General features: G+C 48.5%; 1 protein-coding gene across 1 annotated transcript; it reads left to right on the forward strand.

Annotated features, from left to right (window-relative positions):
- The first annotated feature begins 3,580 nt into the window (after positions 1-3,580).
- ERLIN2 (ER lipid raft associated 2) lies at positions 3,581-16,506 on the forward strand. Its single transcript, XM_054804550.1, has 11 exons — positions 3,581-3,765; positions 3,856-3,937; positions 4,360-4,406; positions 4,884-4,945; positions 5,817-5,942; positions 7,861-7,934; positions 8,361-8,419; positions 9,619-9,710; positions 10,056-10,145; positions 12,400-12,479; positions 13,587-16,506. Exons 1-11 carry the CDS (start codon positions 3,659-3,661, stop codon positions 13,794-13,796), a joined length of 1,029 nt encoding a protein of 342 aa, XP_054660525.1. The 5' UTR covers positions 3,581-3,658; the 3' UTR covers positions 13,797-16,506.
- The last annotated feature ends 725 nt before the right edge of the window (positions 16,507-17,231 follow it).

The raw sequence follows: 17,231 nt of genomic DNA on the forward strand, positions 1-17,231 counted from the left end.
AGCTCCATCCCAGCTGCTCCAGCCCGTGTTTTTCGCGGGGTATTTTCTCCCCCTGTGCACAGACAGGCTCTGTTTGCCATTAGCTTCCCCTCCTCTGCCCTAGGACCTGAGCCGAGTGCTAATTCTCACGCATGTTTCGGGTAAATCTACTTTCTTTCCTGGGATGAATTGTGGTTTCCAAGCACCATTAATCATTTCCCTTTAGAAAACAGCGTCGGGGGGCTGGAAACATTGCTCCTTTATTTACTGGGAGGATGACCTGGCATGCTGGCGCCCGGCCACAGGGCTGGCGTCTGCGGGGCGACACGGAGCGAAGCCTCGGGGCGAGCTCCCCTCCGCTGTGCCAGGACGGCGGTGTTGGCTCCCACCGGGACCGTATCCCCCCAAGGATGAACCTCCCGGCCCCGAGTTTGGGGCGAGCAAGAGGATGGAGGATGGAGAGGAAAACGCTGCCGAAATGCCACGTGTTTTAACCCTTTCCCGAGAGCCTCATCCCGGAGGGGGTCGTTCCCCTAGGAGTTCCTTTGCACCGCGAAACGTGTCGTGGCGACGGCAGAAATGCCAACCCTGTTCGCCGCGTGCCCCGACTGCCCCCCGAAATGCCTGGGATGTGAAATCAGGACCCTCCACTTATCGCCCGCCGGCGGGGCTCGGGTGGGCAGGGAGTCAAAGGAAACTTCTCCTGCCCCGATTGCAGCGGGGGTAAAGAGGTGCAGCGAGCACATGTGAACCGTTTCCTCCTTTCCAGCTCAGGACTGTCAGAGGATGATTAATGGCCAACGCCGCAGAACCGCCTTGATTGCCAAGTGCTGTATTGTTAGCACTGACATGTAACGAGCCCGGACATACTTTAACACAATTCTGCACCGTAATCTGCAAATAACGTTCGATAGACTTAATTTGTTAAGTATTTCCCCCCTCGCAGTCCCTCTCCCCACCTCCTTTTCCTCTCAAAGCCATGTCAGAGCGGCCAGGGCCCGGCCAAGCACCCCGCAGCCCCCCAGCCCCGCTGCAGCCCCAGCTCTTGCCGGGGATTTCCCTCGCCGGGCTCGGCTGCTCCTTTAGATTTCGGCTAGGGACCAGCTTTCTCTCTTCCCGCTAGCCAAACAAAAAAAAAAAAATCAACTTTTTATGCACATTCAACCTTGTGCAAATTCAGTCCCCCGCTGCTGCCGTGCTCCGGTGGGAGCTGCAATAGTTACTGGCAATTCTGGGGGTCTGCCAGATGACTTCGGGGCTCCCCAGGCCAATAAACAGGTCACCATGCCAGCCAGCACCCGGGTGAGGGGTCCCTTGCACCCAGAGCGGCTCCCCGGTAAAAGCCCCAGCAAGTTACAGCAGCACTGAGTGCTCACAGAGCGCGATTCATCCTCGAGGCGCTTTACAAACATCATATTAAATAGTTATTAGGCATCACGGTTAGCGGAACGCCGGGTTTGCCTTTTAGAGCAGCTTCCGCAGGAGTGCCGGAGTGGCCCAGCCCAGGGAGGTGAGTGGTGCTGTGCCGGAGGGGCTGGGAGCACTGATGGATGGGGACGGGATGGGGACAGGATGGGATAGGGATGGGATGGGGATGGAAATGGGGATGGGGACGGGATGGGGATGGGATGGGGATGGAAATGGGGATGGGATGGGGACGGGATGGGGATGGGATGGGGACGGGATGGGATGGGGACGGGATGGGGACAGGATGGGATGGAAATGGGGATGGGATGGGGATGGAAATGGGGATGGGGATGGGATGGGGACGGGATGGGGACAGGATGGGGACAGGATGGGATGGAAATGGGGATGGGGATGGGGACGGGAACAGGGATGGGGATGGGAATGGGGATGGGATGGGATGGAAATGGGGACGGAGATAGGAATGGGGATGGTGCAGGACTGGAGAGCAAGAGCTTTCCACCCCACCGCTCCGGCTGCGCACGGAGGTAACCTTAAACGCTAAAGCAGGACCGGCGGGGACAGAGTTTTTCCACCCCTATTCACAGCTGTCAGGCGGTGATTAATGGCCAACAGGCTCGAAATTGCCTTTATTGCCAGCCCGGCATTGTTACTTGTGACAGCTAATGAGGTTAGACAGACTTTTACACAGCGCTTTACGCCGGTCCCAGCAGAGCGGAGCAGCCCCGGGGGGGGGGGGGGGTTCGGTGCGCTGGGTGGGGGGGGAGACCCTCACGGTCCCCAGCCGTGACCAAGCGCGGGCACATCTTGGGGGGCTGCCCACCTGCCGGCCCCGGTCCGAGCCCGTGGGGCCGGGCAGAGCCAGCGGGCAGGATGGGGCCGCGGTGTTAACGAGAGCGCTCAGAGACCTTCCAACCCGTCTCAATTAACCTCGCGGCGAAACCCGCGAGATATTTTTATACGGGCTCCACTGCAGTGGGGCAGGGAGGAACGGGGCAGGGATGAAAAAGTTTTCAAGTGTCGGAGAGAAGTGGGTGTAATAAACCATTTGTTCATATAAAAAAAGCCCGTGCTGTTAAAAACCAGAGAGCTGCCGCGGCACAGACACCACCGAATGTTCCTGGCCCCGGGTCCAGAAGTAATGATTTTCTTGGCTTTTTTTTTTCTCCCCCCCCCCCCAGATTATTACAAATAATATTTACCTTTGTGCTAGTTCACATCTTGATGCTGTTAAACACGTGGCCGCAGCTGGTTTCCCATTCAGGGTAATGATATAGCGCCGATGTTATGAAGCAAAACCTCGCCTGCGAGCCAGAACACCCCACATTTAAAAATCTATTACTTTTCAATATTATATGAATGTATTTTGCTTCAGCTCAGAGCAATTTCCTAGTTTACCCTTATTAAACTGAGAGGGGGCTGAGCAGAGGTTCTTGATTTATGAAACACATACTAGATTCATTAAAACCTTTAAAGATTTAATACATTTTATCAAGGCCTTAAATCTGGGCAAGCGTTTTAAAAAAAAAAAAAAAAAAACTAATGCAGGGTGTATTTCATCTCTGGCGCCCTTTTGCGCTTATTTAAGAGCTGTAAAATTTGGATTGACAAATATCACGGATATTTCATTCCTTATTTCTAAACGGCGCTGAATCCCCCTGACAGGTTTGTTATATATAACCCTCGGAGATCTATCAAGTGTAAAGATCAAATTATTCTCCTTTATTGGCATTTTTTACGTCTCTCCCCTGTTTTTTAAGTCCCCTTCAACAATTGGGGGGGGGGGAAGATTTAATGTGTTTTCGTCTAGCTGTCACTTTTCCCGTTATCGCCCCTCCGTCTGCCCGAACAAGGTCCACGCGTGGACCGTGGGGGGGCTCCACGCGTGGGGAGCGGGGCCGTGCCCGGCCCAGGGGGGCGTGGGGGACCTGTCCCACGCGTGAGCCAGAGCTCAGTGCATGGGAGAACCTTTTGCGGGGATCTCCCGTGGAGGGGGGGGTGGTGGTGTCGGGCGGAGCACCTCGCCACGCCGCCGTGGAGCGGGGACGGACACGGGGGTGCGCGGCCCTGCGTGGCGAGGAGCCCCGGCGGGTCTCGAACCCGCGGTCCCCCGGTCCCCGCGTCTCCACCGCCCCCTGGTGGGGTGCCGCCGCGGCGGGAGGGGCGGTCGCGCGGTGATGACGTCAGGGCGGCGCCGGGCCGAGGCGGCTGAGCAGGCCCCGCCGCCCGGGAGAGCCGCTGCCGAGCGCCGGGCATGGCCCAGCTGGGCGCCATCGCGGCGCTCTCCCTCAGCTTCCTCGCCGCCGCCTTCCTCTCGGCCATCCACAAGATCGAGGAGGGGCACATCGGCGTCTATTACCGGTGAGGCGGATTCCTCGGGCTCCCCCTGGCCGGCCGGGCCCTGAGTAGGCCGCCTCTCACGGCCCTCTGTTTCCTTCCTTCCCTCCGCAGCGGCGGGGCGTTGCTGACCTCCACCAGCGGGCCCGGCTTCCACCTCATGCTGCCCTTCATCACGTCCTACAAGTCAGTGCAGGTGCTGCTGGGCCGCTGCCCGCCCACCGGGAACGGGGCCCTGCCGCGGGGGTGGGTCGGGTTCTGCGGGTCTCCCGCAGCCCCCCGGCTCGGCGGAGGCGCGGAGGGGGGGCGTTGAGAACCGTCGTGGTAAACGCTGGGGCTGGGTCGTGGTGTCGGGCTGGCGGGGGAAGGGGGGGCGTTGTGGCGGCGTGTGCTTGTGCCCGGTACCGAGGGAGAGGCGGCTCTCGGGACTGTCCTGCTGAGCTTTGCTCGAGGGACCGGGCGGGGCAGGTTCGGCTCCTGCTTTTGGTGGTTTCCCCGAGGGGTGCGAAGAGCAGCTGTGGGCAGAAGCCTGCGGGTGTGTTACATGTTTGTGAGCAAGTAGGATTTGTGCAGGGAAAATCCTGTCTCTTAAGCCTCTTTCCTTAAATCTCTCTTCAGACCACGCTGCAGACAGATGAGGTGAAAAATGTTCCTTGTGGTACCAGGTGAGATGTTCAGCTGTTACTCCCTGCATTCCTTCATTTTTTGCTAGAAACCTTTCCATCCTTTCCCTTTTTCCCCCACTGCTTGCTCCAGTGTGCTTTAAAACGTGTAGTTTTGTTTTCATGGACTGGCTTTCCCACCCCCACCCCACTGAAATCGGTGGAAGGCTCTGTCATGCATTGCCCGAGCCCCGCTGGGACAGTTTATGTGCAGCCATCCTCGGGGGCTGCACTGACTTTTCCAAGCGTGGGCCCATGTTTCATGATCCAGTTTCTGGAGACACGTGGAATTGAAACCAGGAGCCTGGCGCAAGGAGCGGGGCGTTGGGGTTGCCGGAGTGCCACAGCGGTGCTGTGCAGCAGGTGTGGATGCCGCGCGCAGCCCGCTAGAGGGGAGTGTCCTCTGCTCAGAGCTGCACAGGCAGAGCACTCGGACCCCAGCGAACCTCTCTCTTTTTTTTCTTTTTCTTCCATTCGCAGTGGAGGAGTGATGATTTATTTTGACAGAATTGAGGTGGTGAATTTCCTCATCCAGAGTGCAGGTGAGTTCTTCCCCTGTGACCCTACAAATCCTGCAATCCAGAGTTGTTTGTTCTCCTGCTAGTGTGGATGAGCAAAAGAGGTTGTGCGTGGCTGTGCTTTGATATGGAGCTGGGGCGTACCATGGGTATTCCCTGGTGTGCCTTGTAAAGTCCTGTACTTCCTGGGTGGAAACTTTTAAACCAGCTCTCCCAGACATTTTATGTGTTTATTATTTCTTGCACATACTTGTCCTATGCTGCTAGTTGCTTCACTAATATCTGAATACCATCCATCGCTTTTATTATTTATGTTGTTATGGTCCCACGGGGCTTTATGCTTCTGATTTGAATAATGAGATGCACAAGAGGTAGGGGAGGCAGGGTGTCTGTGGGCAGAAGGCTGGCTCTGAGGGCTGAGGAGAATGACCTGTGCAGCCTTTCTTCCAAATTCTTTGATTTTTTAACATCCTGTTGGTTACAAGTGTGGTGTAACTGCCTGGCTCATCGGTGGCCGGCTTTGCGACCTCTGTTTTATGCCAGCTGCAGGATGCCCTTCCCTCGGAGTGCGTAGACCACACAGTCTCTGTTCTGCAGCTCAGACACAACCCGTGTGTGTTTGCAGATAGTATAGAGAGGGCTGTTATTAGTTAGATGTCCTTCTGTTTACAGAGCATGCGACAGAATATCGGTTAGGGTGTTATAAGATATTACCAATAAATCAAACTCCCCTGAACAAAGTGTCTGTGGTGGAGGCTTCTCTTGCGGGTGGATTCCCCGTTTCAGACTGGCACTGCGACTCTTGTTGCTGAGGTTTTTGCTGCAGGCGCTCAGCCCAACCCAAGGCATCCCTCCATCCCAGCTGTCAACACCAGTTTCTCCTCTTCTTTTGTAGTATATGACATAGTGAAGAACTATACCGCTGACTATGACAAAGCTCTCATCTTCAACAAGATTCATCATGAGCTGAACCAGTTCTGCAGCGTCCACACACTGCAGGAGGTCTACATCGAGCTGTTCGGTGAGCTGCCCCTCTGACCTTTTGCTGTTGGATCGATGGCTCCTTGAGTGATGTTTCTGATGGTTATTTGCATGGTCTGTTGGTGCAGAAGTCGCCTCCCCCAACTGATGGCCTTTTTGCCTATTAATCCAGTGTCTGTTCTGTTTGGAATCAGGATTGTTAACCAGCTACCATCATTTACTCCTTGTTATCTTTTGGTGCTGGGTATTTCAGTATGTTGTAACCAAAACAAATCCAAACCCAAACCCGCCAGTAGTAGCGGAGGACTTTAGGGAAGGGAGCAGTAATTCTGCAGTGTAATTTGTGTGCTTAGCAAATGAGACTTGCTCAATCAGCTGCAGGGTTTGCTAGTTTAGATGGAAAAGCTGATCTTCTGCTCTTTGCTGTTAAAAAAAGTATGAGCGAGCACTCCCTGGCCTGTGGGTTTGATTAGCTTTGTGTCGTGCATGTGGCTGCAGTGCGAGCGAGCGCTGGGAAATGGGACTGCTTGGCGCGAGGGTCTGCTGACCGTCCCTCCCTCACTTCAGGCCACTGGGAAATCAGGCAGCACAGATGCTGGGAGAACACATTGCATTGGGAGGAAAAGTTGTGGTTTCTTGGTAGAAATAGACCAGTCACTGCCAGTGCTGAGTGTTTTGTTTATGGCTTTGGACTGACAAGAAATCCTTTCAGTGTTTCAGCACTACAGCAGTGCTGACTGCGGGCAGAGTGTTGCTGTGAGTGATTTTGGACCACAAATGGACAGAATTTGTGCCTGGAAGAACACGGGGTGTTTGTAAACTCCTATTCTATTCGAACTGGGCTTTCCAAGAATCCTGGCTATTCACTTTGACAGGCCTCTGCACAAGATGCAGCACTGGGGCTCGGTTCCCCTCCAGCTCCTTTATGGGACTGCTGGCGGGTGTAGCAGCTCTTTGCCGATGGAGTCTGCAGATGTCGGCAGCTGCTGACGACAACTGCTTGAAATGGACTCAAAGCCACTGATTTGCACAGAAGGAACTTGTATAAACTCCCGTGTAACTCTTTGTTCGAGCTGAATGTTTTCTGGCTCGGGAGTTCTGAAATGGGGCACAGCCCATTTCAAGCAGACTTATGTCATTCTCTGCCCCCGCATCTGCAAGCAGGTGCAGGAAACTGATAACAGCTGTTTCCTAAACTCCTGGCTGAACTTCATTATGAGTGTGAGTTCCAGATAGCTAAACTGGGACCAAAGCAAATAATCAAGGAGTGCGATGTGATTGCTTTCAAGGCCATTACATTTTTATTTTCCCTTTGCACTTTTCAGCAGGCCCCAACTGGAAACACTGCTATCCTTAGAGCTTTCATTGAAGCAGGGGTTTGGTTTGTATTTCCTTTTGAAATTTCTTAGCTACGCTGGAGTTAACTGTTATCCACTGAGCCAAACAGACGTGACCGATGATTTTTTAGCAGCCTATTAAAATAGCTAATGCAGCCATTTCACGTTTCTGCCTTACCATTTTCTGCTGGCACAGATGCAGTTCCTAATCAGTCACAATTTAGCTGCACCATGTTACTTCAGGATCTAGTTGGGAAGGTATCGATGGGGACATGGGTTAGAGCACAGATTCTTTATTGTAAAGATGCTACTTCTGGCTTGGAAAGATTCCAAACTGCAGGTTTTGGGAAACTGGAAAGAGATTCATTTTAGGCCTGCCATGTTCCTGTAGCCTGTCCCAAGCGTTTGGTGCTAGTCAGTGCTGCCTGACATGCTGAGAGAGGTGGGAACCTGCCTTGGGGTCAGGGATGGTTTTTCTCAGCCCAGCACTTTTACATCAAACTTACATTTGTACTTTCTTTCCAGGAATAAGAAATCTGAGCCATTCCAGCTAATTCTGTATGTGTTGACAGCAAGCTGCCTCGCAGGTTTTTAGTTACCTTTTTTTTCCCCCTCAATCAGATCAGATTGATGAAAACCTTAAACTGGCCTTGCAGCAAGACCTGACTACAATGGCCCCTGGATTAATTATACAGGTAATCAGGATTCCGCTTTGAGAAGTCTAAGGTGTCCATCATAAGGAGAGATAAAGACTAAAAGGAAATGGGAAGTTGTGAAACTTTTTTAGAAAATCGCTTAATAATACAGACTTTGTTTAACTTAAGGAATGAGAACAGTATCCTTTCCCTCCCATCTTAGCTTTGATGTGTTGGGTTTCTCTTGGTGTTGCTCTGGGTGCTGATTTACCCAGGTTATAATCTGCTGCTATGTCAGGAGATCATTCAGTCCTGCGTCTGCTCTGTGGAGTTTGGAGCTGGTCACAATTTCTGCAGCATGTAAAAGCTTTGTGTGGCAGAGCACGCCCTAAGTGTTAGCTCCCCCCCGTCCTCTGCAGCCTCAGGGGCCATTTGGCTTTTGATTGTTGGCTGCTTGCCTATGTTTTCTTCGGTCTCTCTTTCCAGGCAGTTCGAGTTACAAAGCCAAACATCCCTGAAACAATCCGGAGGAATTATGAGCTCATGTAAGTGCCTGAGACTTGCACCTTTGTGTTACCAAAAAGAATCGTTCATCCAGATTAATGTGTTTTCACAGCGTGTAGAGATCGGAGTGCCCTCTGCCAGGCCTGTGCTCAGCTTCGTGCTGCCGTTCAGAAAGGGTCTGGGGAGGCTGCACCCGATGAGCGCGTGTCTGTCGCTGTAAGTGGCTGGCAGGTCACTGCTCAGTTAGATTTCTCTGTTTTGAACACTTGAGCACAGAAATTATTTGCCCAGGGGCTCTCTCCTCTTGACACTGGCCCTATTTTAAAGAGGCCTCCCAGAGTGTGTGAGTGAGTGGCAGGTGGATAGATTCCACCGCTAATCCTGTTGTTTGACTAGGGCGGAGAAACTGTTGATTCAACAGGCTGAAGACTTGCAAAGCTTTGAAATAACTTTCTTTAATAGCACTTGACATACTGATCCCTTTTCAATGCTTGGAGCCAGCTGCCTTCTCTTGTACTTGATCATTCAGAAATGCTTATATTCTCTGAGCACTCTGCCAACACTGTCTGTGTAGGCCAGAATAAGATCCCTCTCATCCATTTTGCTTCCCTAGCATTTCGTATGACCTTTTGGTATCGTAGTCAGTCATGTGCGGTATGGTCATGATAGGCAGGATCCCAAATCAGCCTGTTATCTGTTGCCATAAATACAGTAGGATATGTATTGAGAGAGACTTGTTCCTGGCTCTAACCTCTCTTCCCTGATTGGGAGCAGAGTATTTTATTTATATACACATTTTTAAAACTTATTAGTGTATGAACAAAACAGTAAGATAGAAAAGGCTTTAGCATGTAAAATGTGCAGAGCCATGTGACTGAATGAAGGGTGATTTCAAAGCTGTATACTTCCGAATGAAGCCGTCTGTGAGGGCAAGGCTTTTACAGGATTTTCATTTCTTACTTCATTTAAATATTTTCCTCATTAACAGTAGCCCAAAAAACTTACAGATGTGTTTCACACTGACTTGACTGAAAAGTCTCCCTGCTATGCGGGCAGGGAGGAAAAGATACTTTAGTTTAGGTAAAAAGCTCCATGTGTGCAGGTACATGCACTCACTTTTCTGACTGCTGCCTGGCCTAAACGCGTGCTCTGAGGAGAACTGAGCTCATCCCGGAGTGGGAGCAGGCCACACCACCTCAGTAAGCTCACGTTTTGTAACTGGCTGCTTCTGGCTCACCAGGGAGAGTGAGAAGACAAAGCTGCTGATTGCGGCACAGAAGCAGAAGGTGGTGGAGAAGGAAGCCGAGACAGAAAGGAAGAAAGCCCTCATCGGTCTGTATTTCTTTGCTTGAAGGCAGTAACTATAGGGGGGTGGGGGGGGCCGGCAGCAAAAAGAACCCAGACACTGGGAAGGGATGTACCTGGTCTGCTTCTGGGTGATCCCTCTGCTGCATCCGTCTGCTGCTGATCTGAAACTTTTCCAGAGAAACTCAAGAGTTTTTCAGGTGGGCTCCAGCTTTGCCCACAAACATAGACTGATGCCTTCTGAGGGCTGAAAATTCTTCCCGCAATTTATTTCCGCCAGAAGGGGGTGGTGAGGACTTTCATGGGTGAAGCTGCTTCTGGCATTGGGAAGACTGTGTGAAGACAGCGTGGATGTGTGCTTTTTCATTTCAGAGGCAGAAAAAATTGCACAAGTTGCTGAAATAACTTACGGACAGAAAGTGATGGAAAAGGAAACAGAGAAGCGAATTTCAGAGATTGAAGGTGAGTGGTGAGCTTTCCAATAAGTAAATGTTCTGTGGTGAATTTTATCTAAAGATCCTGAAGCAGTTCGCCATGGAGTTCAATTCTTGGAAGCGTGTGTATTGACTGTGTTCTTGAAGCTGACGTTGACAGGGGTAAAGTTACTGCTCTGAAGTCGTTCGTTTTAGCCTCTGTGTGTGGTACCTTACGTAATGCATTGCAGTTCTGAAGAAACGTGTCAGAATACTCAGATTCTCCCAATGTTTTCACAGCCTGTTTTGCAGTGGAGTTTTGGGGGGGCGGATCAGTCAGGATAGTAGAGGGCATTCAGGATACTTGAACAATGACAAAGTTAGTGAAGCTTGACTCCAGATTCTTGGGTGATTCTTCATGTAACATAAGTGCAGGAAGTATGGGTGTCACAAGTACGGAGGAAGGGAATGGCAAGCTGATGTCTTCCTAAAAGAAGTTGTGTCGGGTTTTGGATAACAGCTGCAGAGTCTCACAGAGCAGTGGAAGCATCCTAAAATATTATTGTGCAGTCTTGTGGGGGCAGCCGCATCTCTTGATTATCTGCAGTAGGGCAGGGGTGCGGAAGCTTTCTATCCTTTTCTTGCTTAGGATTCTTCTAGACCCTGTCTCTTTCTTGGAGGGAAGAAGAGGTACGCAAGTTTTGCTTTAGCTTTTTTGTGTACTGTGAAATAGTTAGAAAACAGTCTGGCTGTGACACGTCAGCAGCAGGGGTCTGTTATGTAGCATCCAACTCCTAAAGGTTGAGAGAAAGGGAGGGGGAGCCGCTGCTTTTGAAAATGCGGTGTTGTGCTTTAACCAATAAATCTGTAATATCTCTGTTTAGTTTGCATTTTTTTGCTTTTTCATCCTCCTTTAGTTTTGCAGCTGACTCCTTTTAGGAGCTAGATTGACCAGAGGCAGGAATAGGCATGTCTCTTTGCAGACTGTGCTGCTTGAAACTCTCTTTCTCAAGGTGATCTTTCCAGGAGGTTGTACGGTTAAGATGTCCCCCACCCATCTGATACAACATTTTGTCAAGGAAATTCCAGGACATGAAAAGGGCTCTGCGTTTCCAGCTCAGAGTGCAAGGCCTTATTTCCAATTACATTCATTATAGGCCCTGTCAAGCTTTGCAGAAGGCCACTGAGGAGCCAATTAAGAGTTTTACAGACCAGCAGCTTCTCCTTAAGAAGTTCTTTGCAGAAATACAATGGTTTTTATTTCTTACAAATGGGTGTCACCGGGTGTCAGGCCTTCATTTCAACTCTGGCTGTCTCCCTCATTCTTTCTAGTGTCTCTGACTGGAACCGCTCTTTTTAGCCAAAAGGGAGGAAGTCGCAGGCCAAACCGTCCAGTTGCTTACATGATTTTTAAGCGTAGCAGCTCAGAGGACTCCCTGCTAGTATAGGTAAACAAATGGTTTGTCCAGCTGCACAGCTCTCAAATCCAGACTGGCGTGTGTTGCAATCGTGTCGCTCCCTGTCATAGAAGGAACATCAAGAGATCACATTGAACCAGCCAGATTACACTCAGCCTTAACGTGGTGGTGTGATACCACATCATGATAAAGCAAGTCAGATGTTAAAAAAAAAAAAAAAAAAAAAGAGTGCAATACAGAAAGGGGAAGTGTTTCTTTCCTTAAATGTCTTTGCTAGGAGTCAGGGAATTTCAGTATTCTGCAGGATTAGACCCTTAACGCAATTGTTGATATTGCAGAGAAACAGCTCTCCAACATCTGTCCGAGGGGCAGAGCCTGTAAAGGTTAAAATCGCCTGCTGTACGTGCCAGAATCATCAGTATCCCAAAGTCCCATCTGGGGAATTTCATTCACAGTCACAGACTTCATCTGCAGAGCAGTCTGCTGCTGCTGTTCTTGGAGTCCTGTGCAAATGTTGTGGGTAAATACCACTTTTGCAGTGGAACAGTTGCTGCGTTTGCAGCACGAGAGTTAGTGGCTGGCTAGAGAAGAAAGAGTGTTCTCAGCCCATGTGACAGGGGTAGTAATAAAAACCTTATGTTTATAAAATGCTTTGAGGTCTTTAGCTGCAGATGCGATTTACTAATTTAATGCTATCATCCTGCAGTGTTTTAGATGTAAATTGAGATCCCATTTCTGGGTTTCCCATTTTGTTCCCTCTTGCCCTTGCTGTGTCCCGTACAGTTTAGATGTGGTACTGGCCACTTTAAAAAATTTCCAGCTGTAAATGGTGCTAATATGGCTGGAAATAAAATTCTGAACATGAGAGCGCGTGTTTTCTTCCAGATGCTGCGTTTCTTGCAAGAGAGAAGGCAAGAGCTGATGCTGAATGCTACACTGCTATGAAAGTAGCTGAGGCTAACAAGGTATTGTTATTTCCTTACGTTGTGCCTTGAAGCAGGGCTCCTTACATTAGGCTGTATAGAAATAGTCGGCAAACGAGCAGTCTGTTTGTTGTTTGCTTGTTGTGACTCATTGTTTAAGTCAAAAAGCAAAACAAAGCCATCTCCTCTCAGAAAGGTTTTCACTGAGACTGAAACAATTAGATCCTTATTTGCAAATTCATTTTCTTCTCTGGACAGATAAATTTATGTCAGGATATACGAAATATTGGTCAGGCCTGGAGGCAGCTCTGCTAGATGCTAACGGGGCCATGGCTCCCTCTGTAGATAGAATATCAGTTTCAGTGTTGCCCTTTCACGCTGTTGTAATCAGAAATGTCGATTCATTCCAATCTGGAAGCTGGCAAGCGATCAAAGCAGGGAGATCTCTAGAGTGACAGGCAGGCTTAGAGTAAAGAAGTGTTCAGGTAAAGAACAAATGAGCTGATCTTACACACCGAACTAACTAGCCTGGCAAAGCTAAAAAGCTCCAAAAAACCAAACCAAACAAAAAAACTGGAAATGGAGAAATTCTCTCGATGGAACTGCCAGGCATGTTACTGCCTACAGCAGGTTCCCAGGACATCCCAGCAGGAAGACTTTCTGTTTTGCAAGGGTCAGTGAGAATGGACAGAGGTCTGGGATGTTGGTGCACAAGTTTTGCCCCAGTTATTCTATCCTCTCTGTTATAATGTCATTATCCTGAACAAATGAGCTCTGCTCTCCGAAACGGACTCATCAGTCTACTCTCTGGAAAAAAGCCAATTGTATTTTTCTTTCCAGTAGCTTGTATTGCAAGGGATTTCAGTGAGTTATGTGCTTTCGAGCATCTCCATCTCTGGCACATTTGGAACGAACGCTTTCCCAGCTGCTTCCATCCCTTTCTCATTTTGCCATTTAGTCACTGGGATTTAGAGCTTCACTTAGACGTACTGAAAGAGAGCCTTCTTCTGGACAGCCTGTCCTCTCAGCTCAAGAGAGGACGAGCATGCCTGCTAGTGGTGTGGGAAAGGAGATGCCTCCTGTGCTCACAACAGAAATTTGCTTTTGACTGAATCCGAGCTGTTGCTGATCTATTTTCTTTTTGTGCAGCTGAAGTTAACTCCTGAGTACTTGCAGCTGATGAAATACAAGGCTATTGCAGCAAACAGCAAGATATATTTTGGCAAAGATATTCCCAACATGTTCATGGACTATACAGGAAGCCAGACCAAATCTGCAGAAGGACTGGCAGAAGGGATCCAAGAGGAGGATGGGGCAGGAACCAGTGAGGACGCTAAACTACTTCGTAACGTCAACTGAAAAGAAAGATTTCTATTTGTTTTATATTAAAAGAAACATGAACTGGGAAGTTCCTTTTCGTTTTCCCCCTTTCCTCTACTGAAAGAGTTGAATCAGACTTAATCCTTTCAATCTTTTGTATGACAATTAGATGCAAAGACTTTGGTATTTATGGGGTGTTTTTTCTGGTAACTTCTAAGCAACCAGCTCCAGGTATGTCCTCTAGATGCGCCTCTCCCTCTTGGACATACAGACCAAATTACTCTGGAGAGGCTAGCTAGGCTCTCTGTTCCGCAGCCAGCTTAGATGGGTACTTAATTTTGGATTGAGGTGGTTTTGTAGCAGTTGGAAGTAAAGAAATTTTGAGGTTTTGGAGGGAAGGGAATTGCTGCTACAACTTGTTGTTTTGGTGTTTTTTTTTTTCTTGTTGGAAATTTCGAGTACTTTATTCCAAACCCCTTTTAAAAAAAAGGTGCTAGACTTTTTTGTACACTACGCTTGTCTGCTTGAATGCCTGGACCTTGTCCAAATGGCAGTTTGCTGCCTGTTGTGTGGGGCGCTGGGACGATCTCGCAGCCTGTGTCTGCTCCAGGCCCATCCTGAGCGCGGGCCATAGCAAATGCACGAAACCGCCGTTAACAGAGCTCTGCGCCAATGTGTTCTGCCTCGGTAGGGCAGCCGAGACCCGTGGGCGCAGCGAGTCGCAGACGTTCAGCTGCAATCCTGCAGGTTACCCAGTTACCATGGGGGGATCTGAGCCTTAGACCGTGCGTCACGCAGGTTCGTTTTCTGCATCTTCACGCTGCTTTGTTTTCCATTTGTCGAATCTGGGGAGGGCGAAGGGGAGTCTGTGCTTCGAGGCTTTTGCCAGCAGTTGAGTGGCTAGGCGAGGGGGGAGGCGTGCTGACGGAGGCAGTGTCCTGCCAGTGGATAATTGGACTCGATTTTCAGTGAAACCAGACTGCGAGCGTGGTACTTGTCACAGTTGTCATAGTTAGAAAAACTAGGGAGAAAAGAATTTTTGTCTCAGGGACCCTGACTTTGCAAAAAGCTTTGCTGGCAAGTAACCACTTGAATGACTAGTCCCGTGGTCATTACAGTACGTTATCTGCCTCTGCAAGGCCAACTGGATTTCAGTGTTTACAGTGTCTTATTAGAAAGAGGACATTCAGGTAAACTGAAACGAATGGAACCGAGTTAACATTGGGTTTGGGGTTTTTTTTTCTGAATAGACCTTGTGAAAGGAAGATTTCCTAGTAGCAAAGGACACAAACCATCAAACTGAAAAGTCACGGGGCAAAGAAAAGAATCTCTGGACTGTCCAAAGAGAAATTTTCCTTTTTTGCTCAGAATGATGCTATATAATGTACCTTTCACTTCAGAAAACTGATTAGTTCTTCACATACCAGATGCAAAGAGGTAATAGGGTTTTGTTTTGCACACATGCAAAACTTGAGGGGGTGTTAAAGACAAAAGTTCAGGCCTAGAGAGAACGTTTTTTTTTTTCTCTCCCTAATCCATCTGCCACTTGGCAGGAGAGCCTGTTTATTAATTGCTGTTATAATCTGTGGCCAACATACTAGTATGAGATGATGCAAGTGTAAGTGCTAATTTAGTTGTCAGAGATCAGCATTTACAATCTTGTGCCCCAAACGCTTGCTACCTACTACTCTTGGTTTCACTCTTCAGTGTTTTAAATATGCATTAGTCTTTTTAATAAGGCGATCACACTAAGATAGAAATCTGATGGATTTCAGCTGCTGGTTCCAGTATTTTTACTTCTGTTTTCTTTTCCCCGTTAGGAGAGTGACTAGTGAGACTTGAAAATGTAAAATAAAAAATAAGCATCAGTTTCTGCTGGAGAAAAGTCCCGTCTCCTATGTGTCATCTTTGCATTTGTTGGAAAATACGAGCTAAGTGAAGTGCCATCTCCAGACCTATGTACTCCATTAGACAGCACAGTGGTCAAAAAATTGCATCGATAGGTAGGCTGTAATATTACTGACTTGTTATAAATAGGTCTCTGCAGGAAGATTATGAACAGGGAATAGCAGAAACGTAGGAATGAGGTAATAGTACCTAAACTTTGGAGGATGATTTCATTTGGGATTGTTCTACATTTGTGTTAGAGATTTCCACTAGTAACTAAAACCTACTTTTTATGTGAGTATTTTTCACTAATGAAGAGACCCAAATAAACCAAAGTGGTATTATAAAGTATGTTTTTTGTATGGCTTCATGGTAAGACAATAGTTTGGAATAAATAGGTCTTGATGATTTTTTTTTAATTGAAAACATTACTGCTAAAGTATTCTTGTAATTTAGTTAACTTGTAATAAGAGTAAAAAAAGCAAAGTTGAAATCATACCGATCTTCAAGCCAAAATCCATTGTTGTGTTTTCATTCAGGTTTCTTCATTATATGTATAATTTCCTTAACTTTCCAGAGTAGATCTGTCACTACCATGCACATCTTTATTCCGTCTGTCTCTTTAACTGACTTTTTGTCCTAATTTCCATAATCTGAGATCTTGAAATGAAGATCTGAATTATGAACCCACTCTGTATAACAAAGAAGATACAGTTTGTGGCACTGCTGATACCTGAGAATTGCTGGCGGGAGCACGGTAATTAATGCTGTACCAGTACAGTCTTTGATCTTATGCATCAAATTAAAAGCCTTTTTATTTTGATATTTGCTATGACAATAAAATGGCCTTCAATTTTAACATCAGTCTTTTTCTTCTTTTTCTTTTTTTGTGGATAACTTTAACACAATGTATAGATAGATTAGCAGGGGAAGTTTTACCAGGGGTGACACCAAGGTTGCTCCGGTGGGAGCGTGGGGTGCTGCGGATGGTGCTGTGCCGGTCCTCCCCTTCCAGCGAGGAAAGCAGAGCTCCGGTGGAAGAAGAGGGCAGAGGGGTCCGAGTCTGCTTGAGGAATGCCACAAGCGTCTTTCACCCCCGCTTTGCTAACCGGATCGGTGAAAAATACGGTAACAAGGCTTCAGCGGCAAATACCGAGGATTTGGTGAAGTTTGCAGAAAATCGTTGTTGTGTTTTACCAGACAAAGGGCAGGAACCTTCTGGGTATTTTTAAACAGCTGTGTAAATACTGTCATTGCTCAGAATACAGGGAGGGAGAGTGAAGTTCTGCACATTAAGGCAAATATTTTGGTTAATGGGTTCCAGCCGGCAGTTCCCCTCTGTTCCCTGTGCCCCACCGCCATACAGACGGGCATTGTCCCGGCGCTGGGGCCTCCCGCTGGAGGCTCTGGGGCTGCGCTCCCCACTGCCCGCGCTGCTTTTATGATTATTTTTTCTTTTCTGAAATCATTGTGATTTGCACCCTAGGGAGATCGCTCCTCACACAAGGAGCGGGGGAAGAACCTCATTGTTGGGGAGTGAGTTGTGGACTTAAGTTTTGGGAGGTGGGTTTGGGGGGTTTTTTTTGG

Source organism: Grus americana, chromosome 26, assembly GCF_028858705.1.
Source record: "Grus americana isolate bGruAme1 chromosome 26, bGruAme1.mat, whole genome shotgun sequence".
NCBI classification, from domain to species: Eukaryota; Metazoa; Chordata; class Aves; order Gruiformes; family Gruidae; genus Grus; species Grus americana.

What these genes read in the sequence shown, in the direction of transcription:
- ERLIN2 (XM_054804550.1), top strand. Translation starts at nt 3,659, where the DNA reads ATGGCCCAGCTGGGCGCCATCGCGGCGCTCTCCCTCAGCTTCCTCGCC. An exon ending in AATGTTCCTTGTGGTACCAG is followed by an intron (nt 4,407 to 4,883) that starts GTGAGATGTTCA and finishes TTCCATTCGCAG; the next exon opens with TGGAGGAGTGATGATTTATT. An exon ending in AAGTAGCTGAGGCTAACAAG is followed by an intron (nt 12,480 to 13,586) that starts GTATTGTTATTT and finishes CTTTTTGTGCAG; the next exon opens with CTGAAGTTAACTCCTGAGTA.